At 40.9% G+C, this 22877-nt stretch overlaps 1 protein-coding gene across 11 annotated transcripts; it reads right to left on the bottom strand.

Annotated features, from left to right (window-relative positions):
• Window positions 1–692: 692 nt before the first annotated feature.
• Window positions 693–22676, bottom strand: ZNF207 (zinc finger protein 207). Of its 11 annotated transcripts, XR_015877818.1 has the most exons (15): window positions 22498–22675; window positions 21631–21757; window positions 21416–21554; window positions 21162–21326; window positions 19695–19770; window positions 19267–19358; window positions 18662–18816; window positions 17944–18036; window positions 16698–16940; window positions 16337–16508; window positions 15744–15924; window positions 15453–15520; window positions 14771–14823; window positions 7428–7471; window positions 693–1145 (listed from the first exon to the last, which is right to left on the bottom strand). XR_015877818.1 is itself a non-coding variant. In XM_088468577.1 (12 exons), the coding sequence occupies exons 1-11, from the start codon at window positions 22536–22538 to the stop codon at window positions 15764–15766; spliced, it is 1464 nt and encodes a 487-aa protein (XP_088324703.1). In that variant the 5' UTR covers window positions 22539–22675; the 3' UTR covers window positions 693–1130; window positions 15744–15763. The 11 variants fall into 11 exon arrangements, 5 of the variants coding, with proteins under 5 accessions (XP_088324703.1, XP_088324702.1, XP_088324704.1 ...); XR_015877815.1 differs by having other exon boundaries at window positions 7414–7471; window positions 15453–15924; XR_015877817.1 differs by having other exon boundaries at window positions 693–1130; window positions 7414–7471; window positions 15453–15924.
• Between the last annotated feature and the right edge of the window lie 201 nt (window positions 22677–22877).

Here is a 22877-nt window from a genome sequence, read left to right as displayed (position 1 = left end):
CCGCTAAAATATTTAAATGTGCACCTACACATTTTAAATATGGTTACACAGTACAGTGTTTACCTTCAGTGCCACGGCCACTTACCAAGTGTAAGGGGGGGGGGGGGGGGAGCAGGGGGGTGCTGGTTGCAGGACAGGGACCCAGCCACAGCTATCCATGCTTGAGCACAGATGTTAAATCATAATAAATTAGATTCAAGTTAAGGCACCTGTGCTCAAGTATGGCTATTCCTAAAACTAGGAGTCAGTGTGCCTTGAAGACCGAGATTGGGAATCAGTGCCCTATGCTAATTTCCCTCCATAATCCCACTTTGCTCAGTCAATAACCTCTTCCCACTGCTGCCTCCAGGATTTCATCCACGCTACTCCCCGCCACAGGCACTCACGACCTTTTACAAAGATTAAAATGAGCTCTCAAGAGGTATTTTCTTTAGCAAGGCCTACTAGCTCTCATCCTATCCCACCCCCTTTTTTTTTTTGCCCTCCCACTCACCTCACTGTAGTAACAAAAGATGGTAAGCTCACAGGTGCAGGGCCATTTTCCCTCATGTTTAACTCCTTTCCTTACTTAGACCATTAGAAAGCTATGATACAGGTAGTTACTTCCATCTGTAGTTTGATTACTTTGAGTAAGGATTGCCTATGTATCTGTTTCAGAGGCTTCTCAAAGAGGACAGGAACATGAGCAGAGATCCAGCAAATGGTCAAACTTTATGTATTTGAGCAATTACAACTCCAGTGTGATGCCACCTCTGAGACACAATAATGTGGTCCTGTAGGGAAATATGGACTCTTACCGTCTAATGATTTATAAATATACAGCATCTTAGAAACAGATGGGTGCTGATGAATGAGCACCTAGGACCAATAACACTGATGGAATTAAAAAAAATATATATTAATATTGTGTTCTTGGAGAATAATGCTGTCTGGATGCGGAGCAGTAGTTTTCAGTCAATGAGATACAATAGCTCAGGGTCTTTCAGCATTCATACTTCACATCTGAAATTTATACAGTCCAAAACGCTGAGATAAATACAGGATTTCTCTGTGACTTTTTATGCTGACAGTTTTCTGGCGCAAAAGGCATGGCATGGCTGGTTTGGTTCTTTTCTCTGTACTTCTTGCACCTAAGCATAGAAAGACTTTACAGATTTGATTAAAAAGACTTGCAATAGTTCAGAACAGAACCAGTTCAATCAATCAATTACAAATCAGGTGCACAATCTGTCCTCATGCCTTAAAAAAAAAAAAAAAAAAAAAAACTTAAGCTCATAAGCAAACCTACAACCAGTTAAAAAAAAAATTTGTTGAAGAGTACCCCAAGTTTCTGCACCCACCTTTATCAGCAGTGACTTTAATTTTTTTTTTTTTTTACTCTATTGTGGATGTGCACCACATACAGCACACAGATGTGCCTCTAAAGCTAGGTACACACTTAAATGATTTTGGCCCTATTTGTAATTTCTGAACCAATTAAGTGTGCATGCCAAATTTACGCGCTCCCATGGTTGCATACGATATCTTCTGGTTGGCCGTGCTGCATGGCAAATAAGATATCATGTATAATACCATGCTGCCAAATGCAATATGACATCCTACACCGCATCGTGCAAGTGTGTATGATGCACTTGCCAAAGTAGGGTCCCATCGCTTTGGCAGGCAACACATCATTCGAATGTGTAGCCAGCTTTACTTTAAAATAGGCAGTTGTAGGAGAGGCAGCCAGCTCTGTGACCAGAAGGAAAAGTTACTGCTAACAACGGTTACATCCCTAAGTTTTCTTTTTATTAAAGACCAATGGTCTCATCAATGATGTGCTACCAGAACTAGGGGGGGGAAGAGTACGGTTTGGAAAAGTTTGGTACATGTGAAATTGATCTGTGAATTCTGGCCAAGGTGTATTAATCAAGATCTGATCCTATTTTCTATAAAAGGGACCCTTACATCAATATGCTGAAAACCTCTCTATAAAAGTTTCTAGGTATAGATGTGTCCTCATACACTATTGCTGCAGTGACACTAAACAGCCCTTTTTCATCATAGCAGGTCTCGTGGAACTTGCCTTGCCCCAGGCATCTTTTTCTCCAAAAAAGATGCAGCTATGGGCAAGATTCAATTACAGGAGGGTGAAATTGGACAATTTTCACTTAAAATGGAGAAAACTTCTCCGCCAGAAGGAGAAAAAAAAAAAAAGAAGGCAAAATCCCTATTTTGGCTAAAATTTGGGGGATTTCTTTCAGAACCCTTTGGACAGACCTCCCCTAATGATAAGAAACTTTACGGCAAAACATTAAGTTGCATACTTCGGTGAAAAATGACCGCTGAAATTTTGGTCGAAAAAAATGCATTTAACATATTGGGTCTGGTATATCAGTGTGACGTAAGGATTCAACAAGTGTTTTAAACAGCGCACGTGGCTGGCATAGGAATTTTTTAAAAAACAGCTTAAAAAAAAACACCTGCGCTAGCCACGTGCGATGTTTAAAACACTTGGTTTATCCTTAACACCAGACCCAATACATTAAACGCATTTTCCCAAAATGTATTTTTCTCCCCTGGCAAAAATTTCAGCGATAGTTTTTCACCAAAGTACGCAACTTACAAAAAATGTTGGTATCATTAGGGCGGCTGTCCATAGGGTACTTAAAGAAATCCCCACATTTTTTGCCAAAATTAGGGCTATTGCAATTTTTTTTCTCCATCTCTCAGATGGAGAAGAGTTCTCAATTTTTTTCTACAAATATAAACGATAAATTATAGGGCTGTATTCAATTACTGGCGATATGTTGCATACGGATGAGACAAGCCACTTCATGAGACGCCAGTGATTTTTATCTGTGTGCCAGTCTGAATCTGTATACAAAGTGCTACGTTACAGTAGCCAAAGCTTCTTTTGTGACGACAAGTTTAGTTGTGCTTCATGTACAAACCCCTTCACAAACAGATCTACAAGTGTCACATATCAAATGAATCAGTGCTATCATGTAAAGCAGCTTGTAGCATCCATTTGTGACTGATACATTTTCAAATGAAAAAGACACTCGGCCCAGTTCAAGTCCCACAGAAACTGGCAGCTGCCTTGCACCGCATGGGGTTTTGAGGCTAGGTGTATGAAAACACATCTGTATAATGGGGCATTTCCTTTACAAAACCCTTTATTGTATTTTAAGTGTTACTGTGCAAGTTGTGAACTTCATTCGTAGCAGCTTATAATGGTCACTGCCACTTTCACAATACAAAAATATCCCAGTCGGTGGGTGGGGGTATTTTCCCTCTTAAATTCACCTCTAAGAGCAGCCAACCCCAAACCAACAAAAGAAAGAAAACACAGCGCTATAGTGGTGAAGTAAAAACACAATTTCTTTTTAATCCAGCAATTTGCACATTAAAGAAAAAAAAAATATATATATATATATTCATAGATATCTATGCAAAACAACCTTTACACGTGTATACTGTAAATATTACCCTAAACAGTATTTTACCACTAAAAAACCTTTTGGGATTGATCCTCATTCACAAATCAGTCCTATATTATAGAGATTGTGATCTAATCATTAAATTGTAAATTTAATTAAACAGCAGCATTTGATATACTGTGAGTTCAAACCTTAAATGGGAGAATCGTCCATTTCTCACAGACTTCCTAATGTGGTTGTGCTGTAATAGTAAAGTCAGGTTTCTCCGTCTATGCTTTCTTTGGCCTCTACTCCAATATTACCGAGTGTCTTTCTCCCTCATTAAATGTAATCACTGCTCGTGTGTCGATATTAATATACAGGACGGCAGAGACGGCTTGTGACCCACCAAATAGGTCTCCGGTGAGCACTCACCGCTGTCTTACAGACGCCGTCCTGTCAGTGTTTGAGGGTAAATGGCGGAGCTGGCTTGTGACCCGCCAAATAGGGCTCCGGTGATTGTGTCTGGAGAACAGCGATGAGTGCCATCACCGGAGCCCTATTTGGCGGGTCACAAGCCAGCTCCGCCATTTTCCCTCAAACACGGACAGGACGGCGTCTGTAAGACAGCGGTGATCGCTCACCGGAGACCTATTTGGCAGGTCACAAGCCGGCTCCGCCGTCCTGTATATTAATATCAACACACGAGCAGTGATTACATTTAATGAGGGAGAAAGACACTCCGTAACATTGGAGTAGAGGCCGAAGCATAGACGGGGAAACCTGACTTTACTATTACAGTACAAGTATAACCAACCACATTAGGAAATCCGTGAGAAATGGACGATACTCCCATTTAAGGTTTGCACACACAGTATAGCAAATGCTGTTAATCAGTCAATAATTTTATATGTGAATCTATTCTCCATAATATAGGACTGATTTGTGAATGAGGAACAATCCCAAAAAGGTTTTTTATTGGTAAATGACTCTGTTTAGGGTAATATTTACAGTATACACGTATAAATGGTTGTTTTACATAGATATCTATGAAATGTTTTAAACGTGCAAATAAATTACTGAATAAAGATGAAACAATTGTGTTTACTTCACCACTATAGCACTGCCACTTTTAGCAAAGGTTAGCAAACTGCTGTATGTGTACAGATAGATTCAATGGATACTAGTGTATGGTGTTAATAGGAATAAAAAACAAATCCAAAACTAAACTAGAAAGGATTTTTAAAACATGCACAGGGGAGGCTTGTTGAAGGTTCTCTGTGGACATTGGTACACATCAGCAAACACAAGTTAAATATACATAATATTAACCCCTGGTATCAAAATGATGGCAAACTGCTAATTGTTTTACAGCAGACAATGAAAAAGTAGGAGAGCTAAGCAGCCATGTACAGTTATAAACATGTAATAACTAAGGTTATCACTAAACCGTTTTTTGCTTTTTATCCTACATGAAGGTTGTCAGATCATGTCAAGTGACTAGGTTACCTGTACAGCACTCTGGCCCAAGACCCTTACAGTATCCAAATGGTTACCTGACAAACAATTTCTATTTTTGGTGCCCATTTCCTGTAAAACAATGGGGTTGATCCAATTAGCCGCAATGATCTCGTCGGTACGAGTCATCGCGGCAATGACCTTCCTGTACGGCAGCCTGGATTCACCATAGGGCTGCAAGCAAAATTCCCCGAATTCGGGCTCAAAGCGGGCCGCAAAGGATGCTGGTCCATTGTCGGCATTTTAACGCTGTTGCAATGGCAACTCGCAGCTAACTGGATCGACCCCAATGTGTTCACTGTATCTGTATATATTTTCTTCTTTGATGTAAATGGACCACATTTTGCAATAAACATTCCTGACTCATATTGGTAAATAAGAATCTTGTCCTAGCTTGCATCAAAAGGTTGTAGTGCAGACATAACAGTTTTGAAACTTTTTAGATTTTAATTAAGTAGTTAAATGAATACAATTTGCTGAAGTTAAGGACATCAATGTTTGATTAATGCAGTTTTATTAATAGAGAAGTGGGTTAAAGGCTGTTGACTAGCGAGTGACAACTACAGGGCATTAGCACAATTTTGAGATGATGCACCTATGTACTGCGAAGAGAGACAGAGGCCAGACATTCTTTAACAGTTTCCATGTTTGCACTTTTTAACTCTTGTTTTCTGGCAAACTGAGAATATCATTGCAGAGATGCTAAATGAAAAAGTCATCAGCTGACAGAATATCCAGCACTTCAGGCTTCATCCGAGTCAAAACTAAAATCACTGGCCAACTAAAAGCTTTCAGGCATGAAAAAGGAGTGTTAAATATGATTAATTTTGTGAAACACTAGTTTTCTATAGTAGTTAACAATGACAAATATTTGTCAGTTAACATCTACAATGAGTTCTGGAGATTAAAATACATTGCAGCCTGTATATACTCATTACTCAAAGAGCTCCATAATAGTGCAGGAACACATGCTTATAAATGATGTTTCCAGCAAGAGAAGTCCTACTGGAGGGGACAAACTAAGATGGACAGTCATGTCACTAATTAATAACTTCAGACAGCAATTCTGACCATTTGAAGATACAATGCATATACTGAAGTGCGCCCACAGAGGTAACATATTGGTTTTGTGGAAGTATCCAAAAAATAAATAAATAAAAGAAACTTGTGCGTGGACCATTAAAAAAGAATTTGATAAACCAAGGTACTTACCAAGCATACAGTAATACCATTTACCCGTCAGTTAACCTGGACACGTCAAGGTGTCGTCCACCTTGGGTATAAATGTCTCTTAAAAACACACACACACAAAACACAGTAAGAGAATAGAGCAGCCAGAGGGGATAAACTAACATCCCATGAGTGGGTCACCGATCTGAGTAATGAAGAATATTTAGTGAACAATGTGTGCAACTATATAAACCAATTGTATGTTTTCTTTGAAGCTTCTCACGGCCCTGCAACGCAATGGAGGTAAAGCACAGCAGAATGGATAGTAAACGGATGAATGATTCTGGTAACAGCAACCATATCTATAATGTTGGCCACGCACACTGCAATATTAGATAGTTGGCATAACATGGAAGCATGTGTGGTTGCCATGTTTGCTCATCTAAAGCCTATCGGATTATGACCTGTGTGGAGCTATTGCTTCAATCGCACGAAAAAGCCCAATGAACTGATCCGATTGGGTCAGCCAGAGGAGACAATTGAACTAATCCGTCTAATTGCATGCATTGGGAGTGCAAATTAAATTGGGAATGGAGCCTGAGAGATGAGCAACAGGATCAGCCTGGGTGAGGCCAGCTTCAAGCTCTGTACAATGTAATATCAAAACTAAGTTTCTGGAGGTGCTGGTAACACAATCCGTAATATAACATGTGGCTGTGGACTTTTTGAATTTTACTATGAATAGTGGACCCCAACTAAAATGTATAAAAGCCAACATGTGAGGGTTCCATGCCATAAACCCTGCAATAAAACAGAACTGTCAGTCTGAGCTGCTAAAACTGGTGGGAGCTGGCATTCAAATTTTATACAGTGTTAACTATAAAGTTGGCTTCAAGACTGAGGGGGGAGATGTATTAAGCATTGAAGAGAGATAAAGAACCAAATCAGCTCCTGTCATTTTTAATCACAGCCTGTAAAACGGCAGTAAGGAGATGATTGGTTGATACTCTCTCTTTCCAAGGTTTAATACATTTACCACTTATATTTTCTTATTTAATCCATAAACAAAAACAGTTTAATGCCGGGCACACAGCACAGATTATGCTAGAAGACAACTGAAGCACAGGTAACATGCACACGTTAGCAAAGCAGTGGCAGTATCTAAAAGTTATAATGATCCATCTTAAATTACAACATACTTTATATACATATATGCAATTTTATAATGTGCCCTGGTTTATAGACTTCAGTCATTTGACATTATCCCCCAGGTACACATCAAGTGCAAGTTAGAAATAAAGAATTACAAACACAGAGTACTTACAGATTACAACTAACCTGTACTGGCAGTTCTGTGCGTACTCTTCTCTACCAGTAAGTAGCTAAATTGACAGAAATAAGAGGCATTAACTGAGGCGTAGTGCAAGTTGGTGTCCTACACACTATCCAAAGACCCACTGCACCCACCTGCAAAACATACACACAAGAAATAAAAGCACCTCCTCTCAATCTAATGGAGCATACACTGGTCAGATTTGTATCTGTCAGATGAACGATTGAACAATTTTACCAAAGATTTGAATGATTTTTGACTGCATTAAAATTAATGGAATCGTCCAAGTCTGACTGCAAACACATCAGATGTCAGATAGTTATCTGACCATCGGGAACGCGCATCGTTCAAATTGTTCATCTGACAGATCTGATGGATGTGTCAGATTTTCCTTCAGATATGAACGATTTTTTAAAATAGTTATCGTTCAGATCTGAAAAATCTGAGTGTGTATGCTCCATAAGGAGTCTGCCCCTCTGTTTATCAAATCACAGCATTCCACACAGCTGGTCTGCCAAGTGTAAAATTAAACAGATTCATATATTGTAATGCAGCTTCTCTTTGTAAACCATGATCATTATTAAAAATGAGAGAAGCATTTATGTTGCATCACTGTAGAGTGCAGAAGGCAAAGTCTGAAAAAGCACTGTATAGATTACATAAAGGCTGTGGGGGAACTACAGATTGGGTTCATGGCTAGTGAAGCCCATTGAAAAATCTAACATGCACTGTCAAGTGTGGGGTATATTTTAGCAGAGCTACAAATAAAAGGCGACTGCATTTTCTATTTCTATATTAACATTCTGTATAAATGAAAATCCCTTTCTTTTCAAAACTTAAAATGTTTTCATCAGTAATATTGTGTGCCTCTGCTGTGCTTTCCCAACAAACAGACTGGTTACTTTTACCCAAATGTCGCCATAGAAAGATATACAAGTGTCATGTGTGACATCGATGCTGTCCTTTGTATGTTCGCTGCTTTGCTTATCCCATTTACAGACAGACATGAAAATCAAACCTATAGAAATCTCAAGTGACAAAAACCAAGTCTCTAAGAACCTTTCATAAGACGAGACAAATACAGTACCAAAGTAGTCAGGAACAGGATAATAAAAATTCCAACTTGCAACTACAGGTTGAGTCTCCCATATCCAAAATGCTTGGGACCAGGGGTATTTTGGATAACGGAATATTCCGTATTTTGGAATATTTGCATATGATAATGAGATATCTTGGGAATGGGACCCCAATATACACACATAATGCATTTATGTGTTATATACACCTTATACAGTGTCTGCAGGTCATTTTATACAATATTTTCAATAATTTTGTGCCTCAAGTAAAGTTTGTGTACAGAAATCAAATTCATTTATGTTTCATATACACCTTATACACAGCCTGAAGGTCATTTTACACAATATATGTAATAATTTGTGCCTTAGACAAAGTTTGTGTACATTGAACCATCAAAGGTCAAAAGTTTCATTATCTCAGTCATGGCAAAATTATTCCGTAATATTTGGATATGAGAGACAACCTGTACTGGTATAAAAATGGAGACGTCTACTGTGATGTTGACTAAAAGCATTAACTGCAGTCATGTCGTAAATATAGCCCCTGGAGTTTCAGTGCATATGGGGGACAAATCTAAGTGCATCCCTTGAAGATGTTCCAAAGCTGCCCCCAAGAGTATACACTCAGAACTGCACGCAGCTTTTTGCCAAAGACTGGCATCTTTAGATATAAGAACTATGCATTTCTAAAACTTAGTAAATGTATAAATGGATGGATGACAAGGTGGGCCTTCTTTCACAAAAGCAGTTTGCAATGATGCTCATTTGGCTCTTGTTGATCTAGTTCAGGGAGCCACAATGTGATCATTGAGCCCCTTCCAAAACAAAGACATAGTAGCCTTGAAGGCTGTCCTCCATAAAAGGAACTGATCAAAATAGATCAGAAAAGGCCAAAACCACATCAAGAAGGAAGAGACAACACATATGCAAACCCTACTGAAAATAAAAAATAAAATAAAAAAAACCTCTAGAAGCTGCTCCAGCAGCTCAGAAGACACTAAAGCCTGGTCTTGACACATACATACATGGGACAGCCATGTATGGATAGGGGTACACATTTTATTCTGAAAACCTGCTATTTGCAGTTTTCAAATGGTGAATTAATGATAAAGCAAGCCCAAAAGAAAACCAACTGTTGCCCATTTTGGACAGATTCTTTGGTTTTGCAGAGTTCTAAAGAAAATTTTCTGAAAAGGCGAAGTCTTCTGAAGCAAGGTATTTGTGCGGGAACTGCTAAAAAAAAAAAAAAAAATACTGATATTGTTGTTGGAATGTGACGAGCCCAAAAAGTGAAAGACTTGGCACAGAGAAAAGCCAGAGTGACAAATGGGTTAAAGTCACTCTTAATTCTAGCGCCATTAGAGGAAGCTTTGTTTCCCACAGTTAGTAAAGCTACCAACACCGGCAAATGCAAGTGACCTCCCCAAGCCCTGAAGGCTGGCATCTGTCATCACGATGGTCCAGTTTTTAAACATCAAAGATCAACATCCATCATCCCAATTGTACAGTCACTTCTGGCAGAGATGGCCCTTGCTGAGATTATCAAGCCTCAACCAGAGGAATTACCAACGCATCCTTGGACAGTCAGATGAATTAGCTGGGTAAGTGATGGTGACTTGCTCCATTTCTACAGAAACTTGAAAAGGAATGCCCTTGAATGGGACCATGTAAACTGTACAGCCTGGAAAGACCATCTTCCACAAGACTTATGGCTCTCAGACAGTTTTTTTTTTTTTCATAAGAAACATTACTAGTAAGTCTAAGCAACAAGATTATTTTATATTCCAGAAATAACTACTTCTGCTAACAGGAATAGAACAGTAGCCCTAGAAAGACCATACTCTGGGTAAAACATATTTGACTTGATGTTGATGCAGGTTGGGTACACACAATCCAGACGCACAGAAGAGTGATAGCGGCATCCCGACAGTCAGAATCCTGACAGATTTTTGTAAGAGTTATAACCCTCCCATCCAAAAGCCTAACCTCCCCCACCCTTCTAATACTTACCTCCAAAATGTCAGCATCCTGACTGCTGATTACATCTATGTATTACCATATGCAAAATATGATAGCTCCCTTTAACCTTTATATAGAAAATAAGAGGAACTTTTTTTTTTTTACCATGGGCTTGCTAATGATCGTATCCAGTTCTATACAAAAGACATTTCCCAAATAAAGGCAGTGTCAAAAGTTGTCCAGCGCCCATACCTACTTTCTTCTTCCACCCACCTCCCAAATCTTGAGCTAGAGTGAACAGCACATAGACCAGCAAAGCAGAAATTTGAACACAATGACAGCAGCATCCAGGTTTTGATCATAATTTGAAACACAAACCTATCGATCATATTTGGATGTCTTGAGCTACTTTACATTCATTAATGGCTAGAGGGACAATCCTAAATGTTAATATTTGGGGGTGCTGCTACAAACAAGCATCATGAAGGGTTGAACTGTTTAATACCTCAGCTTCTGCTTAGGTGCATAAACAGCACCCCTCCTTTGCAGCGTTTTAAAAAAAACAGTTCTGCAAGCTCATGAATCTTTCATAAACCACCCATTTTCTTCTGCTAGCAGTCAGTAATCTCAGTTTCTGCCAATCCTGCTCACAGTACAGGGATATTCAATCCTCAACATCGAACATATTCAGGGACACTATACCCTTTCAATGGTAGTCCCAACAAGGACTGCCAAGCTAAAAGTGCAAATCTGCAAAAGCTGTGAGAAAAGAGAACCAGAAAACCACATGCACTTAGATAAATTGCAAAACCATGCACAAAACATGGGGAACTCTTCATAGAAGTGTTGAATTTTAATACTGAATCAAGTTGCTCAGAGCGTTTTTCGGCAGAAAAGGAGTTGTAGTCGCAATACGACAGAACAGCTTCACAAGACTGCACTGAATTTAATGTGACACTTGTATATCTGTGTGCAAGAGTGTGAGAATCTGTATACAAAATGCTGCGATGCAGGGGCTTTTTTTTTTTTTGTCACGCAAACTTATGTTGTACAAATTCAGAATCAGTCGCACGCAGATATACAAGTGTCACATATCACATATCAAATTAACCAGTGCAGTCTCGTGAAGCGATTTTGGGAGTACAATACGATACACCACTGGGCGAACCTCACACGTGCCAAGTGTATTTTGCCGAATGGCGTACGGAGGCTAGGTGCATGAGGGCACATCTTTTTGTCACATTTCCACATCAAGGTAGATTAATAGGACAAGAGGCTTAAAAAGGCAAAGTGGCAGATAACTAAGCATTGGGCACTAAATATTTTGGGTGGCTTCCAAATTGCGCAAGCCAGGTTTACATGTTAGTCGCCCAATTAATATCTTCCAAAATGTTAAATAACTTTTTTTACTGAGGGCAAGTTCACATCTCACATGCATTGCAACTACCAAAAAACGGCATTACACAACATCAGTCTGAAAGTAAATATTTGAAACTAGCCATAACTAAAATGTAACTTATTTTGCTGTATTACCCTCCCATGTAATTCACACTCCATCTCTTCAGTCCATTATCTGTTAGAAATCTCATCTGCCCTACAGCACGGCCAATGATATGTCTTTGATCGATGACGTTCAGACATATCTGGTGTACACACCCGTGGATGCACTATAGATCGTTCAGGTGTGTACCCAGCCATCTCGTATGACTCACTGACTTCACCGACAGACCCAACATGCTGTGTGATCGTAAGAACAGCCCCTCCCACTGTGTGCCACTTGGTCAAGAAGTAAAAAGCAGTGTGAGGAGGGGGGACTTAAGTCGCGTACACACTGGCAGATATTGTGAACCATATTGTGCACAATACCGGCCAGTGTATATGCAAGATATAGTTAACTACGTGCACTCCCGCGGATAGTTAATATCTTTAATCGCTTGAACATGCAGGTTGTGCATGTTCAGGGATGCTGCCGGTGACGTCACTGAACGATATTGTTCAGTGTATAGGCTCAATGTCGTTAACGTGGAGCAAATAGCTAAATGTGTATGCGCCTTTACAGAGGAAGGAGGGAGTGACAGTCAGGACATTCCCTGGAAATTGGGAGTGTTATTTTGAGAGAATTTATACACAGTATACTATATAAAAACATAGAACCATGACATTTCTAGAGACTTTTTTTTTTTTTTTTTTAAATATCCCAGTCTGTGCAGTGTGTGTATTGCACAGCTTACTGTAAATATATGTACCATATTGCTGGTAAACAAGAGTTTATGTAAGCAGCATCAGGCATATTTCTGTTGATTACAACATTTCACATCACTTACACAAAACTGCCATCTGTTGGAGTGAAATTTGAATACAGAACAATCCAAAATATAAATGTGTGGTTGTGTGCATCTTATCAGTCAAGTGTAATATCTTTATACATTGTTTAGTCAATACAAGTAAAGGAATGTGTAGTTAGTTCTAGTAAAACATTTGCTACTCAATGGGCTCAATTCAATGCAAATTGAATAGCGCTGGGAAGGAGCTCCCAGGAATATTCAATTCAGTGCGCTGTTATGTCGGAGAATGCCTGTTCGAGCCTTAAACATAGTTGCGAGAACCGGCATTCTCCGACTTAAGCACCTGCCACGATGCCGCTTCCACCGCAATAAGGGCAGAAAACAGCATCACGCCCGTAGTTTTGTTGAATTTCTGCTCACACCCCAGGAGGGGTGCAAGAAGAAATCCTTCAGTTGGGCTTAACAGCACTTTGAATTGAATAGCTCCGAGAGCTCCTTCCCGACGCTATTCAATTCGCGTTGAATTGAGCCCAATAAGTTTAAACCATACACAATATTAAAACAGGCATATTGAAGCATAAATTGTTAGATTGCTAACACTAATTGTTCATTAAGCTGTAACCAAGAGCTCCAAGCAACAAAGTAATATCTCCTGATGACACTGCCTATTCTGTCTAGTGCACATACAAATTGGGCTCAAATGTCAAGGCTATGGATGTACAATACTCCTGTAATTATGAATCCACAAACCATTGAACTGCAACCTGATAGGTTTGCAAGCATTCAATGTAGCAGAATAGGGGTAAGTGCTCCAATGAAAGCTTCAACCCTGGCCAGGAGTTGAACAGGTTTTTTTTGAAATTATGTTTCAGAGGCAGATAGGACATATTGGAGCGAAGGAGAGATACATGATGAGTACTGGCTGGTAACACACTTGGTTTTCATGCATTTGTTACAATGCAATATAAAAAGGTGGTTTGGACTGGTGGCAACATATCTAGATGTCCAACAGCCGGTGCTTTGGCAGATAAGCCTTTTGTATTTTATTCATTGTAAGTTTTGAATTTGCATGGATTATATTAAATATATTATGTGAGGTGTGCTATGATGTTTTTCTGATTTTTACTTCTGAGCATTGAATATCATTTCTGGAGAATCTGGGATGACATGCTGTCCCTAATGCTGGATACACAGCACGATATATTGTTCAGTGCATTGTCTCCAATGTACACGATACATCTGAACAATGTTGTTCAAAACGATCTCGTCGGCTGTGCAGCACAGCAGAGGCAATGTATCTGAAAGATAAACATCTGCCTGTGTCTACAGGCAACCTACTCGTTATGATTGGCGCAGGAACCAGCGACAATCACAGCCGGCTAGGCAAATTTAAATGCCCGCTCGATTGTGGCGTTTGCCCAGACATATCGACCGGGGAATTGGCAAGTGTCTATTGTTTGCCAAATTGGTCGCTCGGTTGGTGGGAAGGTTGGCCACTGCAGTGTGTACCCCCACAAGTATTCTGATTCAGTTAAGTCATCATTTTTGGTACAGTGAATTTGGCATAATTTTAATAACATTTCTTCATATTGTTGTGTTTTGAATATATCGCACGAGGCACCTATTGCATGTACAAATTTATAATAAACCTGGATTACTACCAATAGTAAGGCATAATTGGGTGTACCTGGACAATTTTTTAGATCAATGGTCTTACGAAGTGGTTGTTGCATTAGTAATGTCATAAGCAGAATGTACATGGTTTCTCAGTGTTCATGAACCTTCACATCGAAACTCTGGCAACCACCAATTGATTTACACTTTCTTTTTGCAGAATACTGAGGCGGCAGTGAATAGTAATTTGTGCAGCAAGAAGTTCTAAAACAATGTAAGACAATAGTTAACTAACAGTAGCCCTACATTAAAGAAAATGTTAGGGGCCTTCACCAAACTTGCTGCAAGTTTGGGGACATATATATCCAACAGCTAAAGCTGTGAGGGCCCCTGAATAAAATAAATGCCACTTGCCTCAGACTGAACAGGGCAACACTGAGACAGCCTCAGCCTGTGCTAGGGCAGTGCTATAGGGAGAAGAAAGGCTACATTTAGAAAATGTTTCAAGTAACTGGAAGTGAAATACATGCAAACTTTTCAAGCTTACACACTCAAGTCATTGGACCCAACCACCAATATTCTGGTACATGAATTACTGCTATTGTTGCAATCACCAAAAAGTAGCTAGACCTGTACAAACATGGATGCTGCCACTAGGATCTCTGGCCAGACTTAGAAACCAGAGGTTGCAGCATGAAGGGAAGAACTTGGAAATCTTTAAATGTAGTAGTGTTTCAGAACAGGTCTAGCTACAGAAGAGAAATGAAGTACGCATCATGCAGCTGGCATATTACGTTATATGTAAGAAAAGGCATCTATTGGTGGCGAACCATTATGAAGGAAAACGCTGTGTGACATGCAATTGTACAAACCTCTGCTGCTCCACAACTGGCAATTAATAAGTCAGAAGAGTTTCTCTCATTTTATTACATAATGTGCAAGTGAACAATACATGGAGGTCAGTCAAAGACAAATCTAGATACAATAAACAGTTACTGCCCTCACCAACCAAAGTTGGGGACCAGAAGTCCAACAGCCCCAGAAGAGCTGTGAAGGCCTCACCTTACAAAGAGCAAAGTAATATTACAGAACTTGCCTTTTGGGTGGTATTTGGCGCCTTCACAATTAAACGAACCATATTTACTATACGCCACTTCTAAAAACCTAGATGGAAAAGAAGCCATACAGTATAAATTGCAACATCAGGAAAATGTCAGGGTCTTGTGTCCCTGACCTCCCACTCCCCTCTGATCCCCCCCACCCCTGGAAATAAAAATACCCCTCCCCCAATGTAAAACAAATGTCCAACAGGTCCTGGTATGCAAGGAGAGATGGAGCTTGGCTATATACACACAGCACAAGATGAAAAAGGGTTTAATCTCCAAACCTATTAATAGTGCGGCATGGTCAGTAGCGGCCACCTTGTGACATTACAGGAGGTCGCATTCCCATCAGAGGTCGAGGCGGACCACCTTGGTAAGGTGGAACCATTGGGGGTCCTTGTCCAAAGGGAGGCATTGCACCGGGGTGAAAGCCAGGCATACCTTGGTGTGGGCTCCCAAACTGACCTGCGGGGGAAATAGACAATTTCAGAAGTTAGCTGAGATGCTGTTAATAGCAAATGCACTTGTCACATGCAGAGCACAACCAATACAATATTGACAATCACTTAGACAGTGGCTACTATACTATGCCTACTATGTAAGAAATTTTTTAAAGATGGCTTCCATCTCTGGTGGTGTAACAAATGGCTTTCATTGTCCAATATATACTTGAAGACAGATTGCTGTACAAGTTTTTAAACATAGTGTCCTTTTATGGAGAGGAAAAAATAAAAAAAATTGCTACCCTCTTATTTGCATAAAAATGCCCTTCTATAAAATAAACTTGCCAGCACATAAGAGGTTAAAACAGACATCCTGTTCCATCACCTAAAACTGTCAGGGATTAGTGTGGCACAATGGTTTACTAAACACTTACCATGAGGAGGCATTGGATGCCTTATACCAGCTTGCTGGGGCGGGATTCCTGACTGTGATGCCATCATAGCACCTAACTGACCAACAGCTGAATTACCCAAACTGCTCATAGGTCCCTGGCCTGGACGCGGCATGTTACGCTGGTATTTTGGGTGTTGGGCACGTTTCTCTTCCTAGGTAGAGCACAGAAACAAGGGAACATAAGAAAAAAAAGAAAAAACCTTCAAGGTTTCATATATTTACAAGTGTCAATACAGCAATAGAATCACTTTCATATCAAACACTTAACATAGTAATCTGATGTGCGATCCTAGGGACAAGCAGATTAGCAGACAAGAGATAAGGAAGAGCTTGGGACTTACCAGTGATATATCCTCATCTGGGTGGATCAACTTACTAGTGGCACTAGTAGTAGTCAGGGTGGCAGGCTTACTTGTTATGGAAGCAGCTGATTTAGCAGCAGTGCTATTAGTGGTGCTAGTGGTTGACATGGTCGATTGGGTGTAAGCGGGAAATGTTGGTTTAGGAGGTTCAGACGTAGTAATAGGTGCACTGTTCAAGGGTTTGAAGTCTGTTCCCACAGGGCCCGCCACTGCTGCTGGAACCTGGGACATAAAATCAGCAAATATTCACCATGTGAAGAGCATGCATACACTACAATGAAACGCAAAGTACAGAGCAAAGCCAGAGCACAGCAAACACAAAAGGCCTTTACTTTATAGGCATATATAACCAGGGTGTGCTGGCCTACACTCCTAGAATTATAAGCAGCAACATCACTGACTGCAACACAAGCTCAAGTACAATGCTAAGGCTTGCAGGTAGATCCCCTTCAGCTATAGGACCCCGACGCCATCAGTTACTATCCACATAGACACAGAGTGGGAAAAGTAACCTGTGGTGAGCGAAGAGAGTCCATGAGGGTATAAATTTCTATTATTGGTGGCCAGATAGCCATGTTATTTTGTATCAACAGTAGGGTCAGGGCATGGAACCGCAGTTCCATCCTCTCTCGACGTTGTGTCTGGGTCATTTAGCTGAAGGGGACCTAGGATGAACCCAATACGAAGCCTGGGATGCCAGAGTGCAGTCACCTACTGGGCTCTATTCTTCATTATTTCACCAGGAGCTATAACAAAGCCATCATTCCACACTGACTGAAATGTATCAATTTTATGCATGCAGAGAACCCCAAACAATTTGGCCTGGTAGCACAAAATGCATGGAAAATGTGGAGAATTCACGGTGTTCATTTTTGAACTTTATTCCTACGTGTCCCATAAAATTAAAATGTGATTCAACCCCCAATTGTTGACCTATTAAAAAAGCCAGGGGCTTCTCCAATGTAAAGATCATCATGTATTCATGTTGTAGTGTTTTCATTTAATGGAGTATGGGCTGCACACACATCCATGCATTAAGCCAATATCTGCTCATTGAACGCATTGTGATTGCATGCACTAACCCTTTAGACCACCAGTTAGAAGACAAATATTTTCCTTTATTTTAATGAACTTCTACATTCTGATTACTTCATAACATTTACGAGAGGGGGTCCAAAGGGTTCATCTATTAAGCAAATACTAAATACTGCAATTTCCTGCATACTTGTGCAGCACTAGGAAACAGAGCTTTAGCAGGTGCAGAGAGGGTCTCTGAATTGGAGGACGATGGAGTTGAACTTGTGACTTGTGATCCCATCTGCAGCACAAAGAGAGGAAGCAGTGAAGAGACTTCAAGTGACAGGCCTGGTCTCTACACCACATCTTACACAGCAGACAAGGTACAGGCCAGGTCTACACACATCTGACACACAAGGTAAGTGAGGATAGAACTACAAAAAAATCACAGAGCAAACTACAAGAATCTACAGTCACTCACACCGAGCACACGTCTTTAAAATCAGATATACTATAGGTGACAGACCAAAGACACACAATGCTACTCTATGAACACAATTGAAAAAGTGAATATTAAAAACAAAAATAAACAATCAAACGTGTGAGACAGTGGTGTGGTTTGACCACAAAATTTCCATCTGTGCCTAGGTGGTGATATTAGAGGGTACAAGTTATACATGTTTGAAATAACAGGTATTTTAAAGTCATACAGCTGCTTAAAATATATACACTACATATTTAAACATGGTTTTTTTTTTGTACAACTATTTTGTCTATGTATTATGAGAATCAGACATCCACAGGTTGGCCAATGGATTTTGAGGTATTGCTTGGATGATTATATTGGCCTTTACTAGAAACCAACAAACCAAAGCACAGAGAGCAAGCAACAAAGAGCACTTCTTTTCTAACAGGGTGACGCTTACCTGTCCAGCACTAGGGAAAAGTGGTTTGGGTACAGACTGCATGGCGGGGGCAGTAGTACTGGGAGTTGTAAGTCTACCCACACCTGCTGCCGAGATGGGCTGAGCTTGTGTCATAGATGGGATACCAGGACGAGGGCCAACAGGTGGAGGGACACCTGCAGAGAAAAGGAAAAGCAGAGTTATGATAATGTATGGCATTCTGGACAGCAGCAATAAGGATTCCAGCCAACAGCTTAAAAGTTGTATTTTGTGGGCAGCACTAAATGCTCCTCATATTTGCATAGGCTTCCTCTGGGTGCGCTGGATTTGTCATATAGCCCAAAAACATATTGGTAGGTTAATTGGCTTCTGACGTGAATAATTTTTTTTAGAAAAAGTGCACAATATGTTGGTGCTGTATAAAGGTTAATAAACAAAATATATAGGGGACAATTCAATTAGCCGCAAGGGGGGCAAATTGTTGTTGCAATGGAAACGCCAGCAATGGAGGTACCTCCTCTCGCCTATGGTCACACTTACTCGGACGGAAGAGTTAATTGAATAGACCCCAGAGTGGCTGTACATATTACCTCTAACATTTTAAACATAATTGTGTTGTAACATACCTGGAGGCAAACCAGCCATCATTGGGGGCATCCCAGGCCCGTGGTGGTGGTGATGATGGTGGTGGTGCATCATACCACCCATTGGTAGCATCCTAAACAATACAAATTAAAAACACATTTAACGACCAGTGTGAGGCAGTGTGTCAATTTTCTATTTGTTTGCATAAAATATTCTACCGCATGGAGGGTGGGTGCAGAGAAGTTGCACAAGGGCTGTAATGCTACATTGGTATCTCCAAACAAACCTGACATATCAAGATGCTAAATTACCATTTTAGTTCACAATGTGCTATCTAGGAAGTTTAAATAAGCACCACCAGGGAAATGGCTATTTGTTCGGTCTCCAAAATAATGGGAAAACTCCAATTAAAAGTAGTATTAAATTATATTCGATTACATACAGAAATAATGCCCTATCCCATACTAACCCATGGGGCATTCCTGGCATAATTGGGGGAATTCCAGGCATCAATGGGGGAACAGATGGCATTAACGGTGGTATTCCTGGAAAAAGAAAATTAGATTTTATTTTTTTTCCCAACTATACACAATGCAATAAATATAACCACTAGGACAGGACATACAGTAAAACAGCACAAGTACAGTTATAGACAAGTTTGCAATCTTACATATACATTATTACATAACCCACATATTACATATATACCACAAAAGCAGAGAGAACCCTGCTCATAGCAGCTTTAATTCTAGAGAGGCTATGAGTGGATGCAGAGAGTTGGGAATTGTAGAGGCTGCACAATTAGGAGTGATGGTAAAACTTGATTAAAGGAGTTTTAAGGTTACTTTTTAAGGCTGAAAAGTAGAATCCATGACAGAGCATGTGAAGCATTTCAGAAGTTAACAGTAGCACAAGAGAAATCCTGGAGGATGGGCAGCAGTCACTGGCAGAGTGAAAAAGATGGGAGGGCATGTTTGGGAATGAAGCTGGAAATGTAGGGAGCAGCACTGTTAAAGACTTTTCAGGTCAGAGGGAAAAAAAATAAAAAGTTTAAAACTTGTTTCTGAGTGGAACAGGTATGAAATGAAGCAGCTGGAAGAAGGGACAGAGGTGGAGTGGCAGGAGAAGGAAAATAAGGTGGGCAAGGAAGTGTACAACTAATACCCCTTTTATACCGGGATTTGGAACACGTTTCTAACCCGGATCAGATCCAGGACAGATCCCTTTTACACTGCAGCGCCAACCTGCATCATTCACACCGGAGCCGGCTGTTCCGGGACAGGTGAGCTGCGCTTCTTCCCCTCCCACCTCACTCCGCAGTGGTCCAGAGGCAGTTAGGGCAGGTGGGGTGCGCTGCTCGGGCCAGCGCTGGTTACAGTGGACGCTTGGAGATGTCATCTCCAAGCGCCACTGATGCAGGCCAATCAGACGGCATGATCCGGGACATTGTGACCCGGATTGCGCCGTTTACACTGCAGGGTGACTCGGGAACGACCCGTGGTCAACCCTGCAAACTACCTGAGCTGGATCCCCAGGTCCCTGGGCCCGGGTGGATCCATTTACACCGACAAAAATCCAGGGTTGATGAGCATTCACGTGCCTCAACCCGGGATTTTCAGGTCGGTGTAAAAGGGGTATAAAAGGGGTCAAGGCAGGAGTTTAGTAAGTCACTGATAAGTAGGTTTGAGTAATAAAGTGAGAAATATGATGTGAATGAGAAAGACCTGATTGGTAGAGGGACTGAATGTGGGCAACATCAAGGTGGACTTGTTGAACAGAGAAGAGGGAGGCAGTGTACATATTCAGTTATGTAAACAGTGCAAGCTGCAATTTGTAAGAAGTGAAAGACTCACTTTACCCATCACATTTTATACATGCAGGAGGGCATAGGGAACACAATGATGCGACACATATAAAGGGCACCTCCTTGAATTACCTGGGGGCATGCCTGGAGTGCCTGCTAAACTATGGAGACCTGGCTGACCCATTGCAGGCATGTACCCCTGCTGAGGCTGCATTTGTGGTGGAAATGAAGTTGATGGCCCTGAATCATCATCGTCGTCATAATCTGAATCATCCTGTTTCTTCTTTTGTCCATCTACTGGGGAAGATCACAGGTCATGTGAAGAGTATTCAGAAAATAAAAGACTATACAAGTACAGGCTTTCAACAGGCTTTAACCACAAGTACCTTGTGTCTTCTGATCCAATAGTCTCCTCCTTTCATCCATATCTTTCTCAGGGATTCCTTCCATGCCATAAATTTCAAGTTCAATGTCTGTCCTGCCAGGGATGGCATTTGGTACAGCATCAATAGTCTCTTTATGTACCTACAGAGAGATCATTAGGTGGTGTCCAAGATAGAGTAACAATTGCCACTTCAATTTACAGCTCCCAACAAATTACCTGCATACAATGGATAGCAAGACCTGGGCCAGTGTACAGTTTCTTGTGGCAGATGTGACACTTAAAATGTTTGGCCTTCTGGTGTTGGATAAGAATCTTCTCATCGTCAAAGTCTCTGTTGCAATACCTGGTAAGCAGTTAAAGACTATACAAAGCAGAAACAGTAACATCTATTGTTTGGATTCTAAAGAACACATAGGGGTCTATTTATCAAGCAGTTAAAAGTGTGGACAAGTTGCCCGTAGCAACCAGTCAGCTCCTACCTATTATTTTATAGACTGTACTTGATAAATGCTACTTCAAAGCTAATTTGTTGCTATGGGCAACTTCTACACACTTTTCACTGTTTGATAAATAGACCCCTATATCTTGTTCCTCTAATTCTGGACAACTAGTTCGGAGAACATTACTCAACACAACACACTTTCTTTACAGCCACACGCACTAATTTAAAAAAAACTATAATGAAAACTGCTATTTCTATACTTGTGCATTATATTACCATAGGCCATGACCAAAAAAAACAAAAACAAAAAACCGCATGTGCGTAGATAGAGAAAACATCAGATAAGTCATACTGCCATTTACTACAACTATAAGCCGCACTACCAGCTAATGAACGAGGCCAGAGAGCCCCAGCACTGGAGAGGTGCATAACCGCTTAAACACAAGACGCTGCTGTATAGTATACGCGCACACACGCTATGCAGCACACACAGCAGATTGCACGTGTGCGCACATATTACATTAGACATAGGCAGGCGCGCGCGCGCACACACACACATATAAATGATCCCAGTTGGGCCCAGCCACAATATAGAGCTTACTGTCCGTCTACACGTATGGCGACGAATGAGCGAAGGATACCAGCACCAAGGCTTCAGCTGCTTCTTCTTCTTCCGACCCATGGCGAGTGTCGGGGTGAGCGGGGAGCGCAGATGTCAGGCGCGGACCAGGACACAGGTAGCTGCTACAAGGAGCGTCCGTCCACAAAGAGAAGACAAGATGGCGCCGACTGATACACACAGTACATGCCACCTCCTCCTCCCAGAGTGCAAGGCGCACCGGGCGGGAACCAACCAGACACACCCATGGGGGAGGAGCCCGGATGTATAATAAGTGTTGCCGTTTGCGCCATTTTTAGTGAGGATGAGGGATAGTAGTTGTACTGCAGGTAATTTATTTATGGTTTCTGTCTGCCCCCCATAGCAATATTATTCTCTATGTGGGCTGGAAGCAGGCCCACA

This window comes from Taudactylus pleione, unplaced genomic scaffold (assembly GCF_031769625.1).
Source record: "Taudactylus pleione unplaced genomic scaffold, aTauple2 ptg000012l, whole genome shotgun sequence".
NCBI classification, from domain to species: Eukaryota; Metazoa; Chordata; class Amphibia; order Anura; family Myobatrachidae; genus Taudactylus; species Taudactylus pleione.
The sequence above is the reverse complement of the archived record's forward strand: the minus strand, read 5'-3'. Positions and strand labels throughout refer to the sequence as shown.

Excerpts from the sequence above, each read along its gene's own strand:
- ZNF207 (XM_088468577.1), bottom strand. The coding sequence starts at position 22,538 with ATGGGTCGGAAGAAGAAGAAGCAGCTGAAGCCTTGGTGCTG. Across the intron at positions 21,758-22,497 it reads CAGCTGAAGCCTTGGTGCTG|GTATTGCAACAGAGACTTTG; the intron begins GTATCCTTCGCT and ends ACTGCTTACCAG. Across the intron at positions 18,037-18,661 it reads TTTTCCCTAGTGCTGGACAG|ATGGGATCACAAGTCACAAG; the intron begins GTAAGCGTCACC and ends TTTGTGCTGCAG.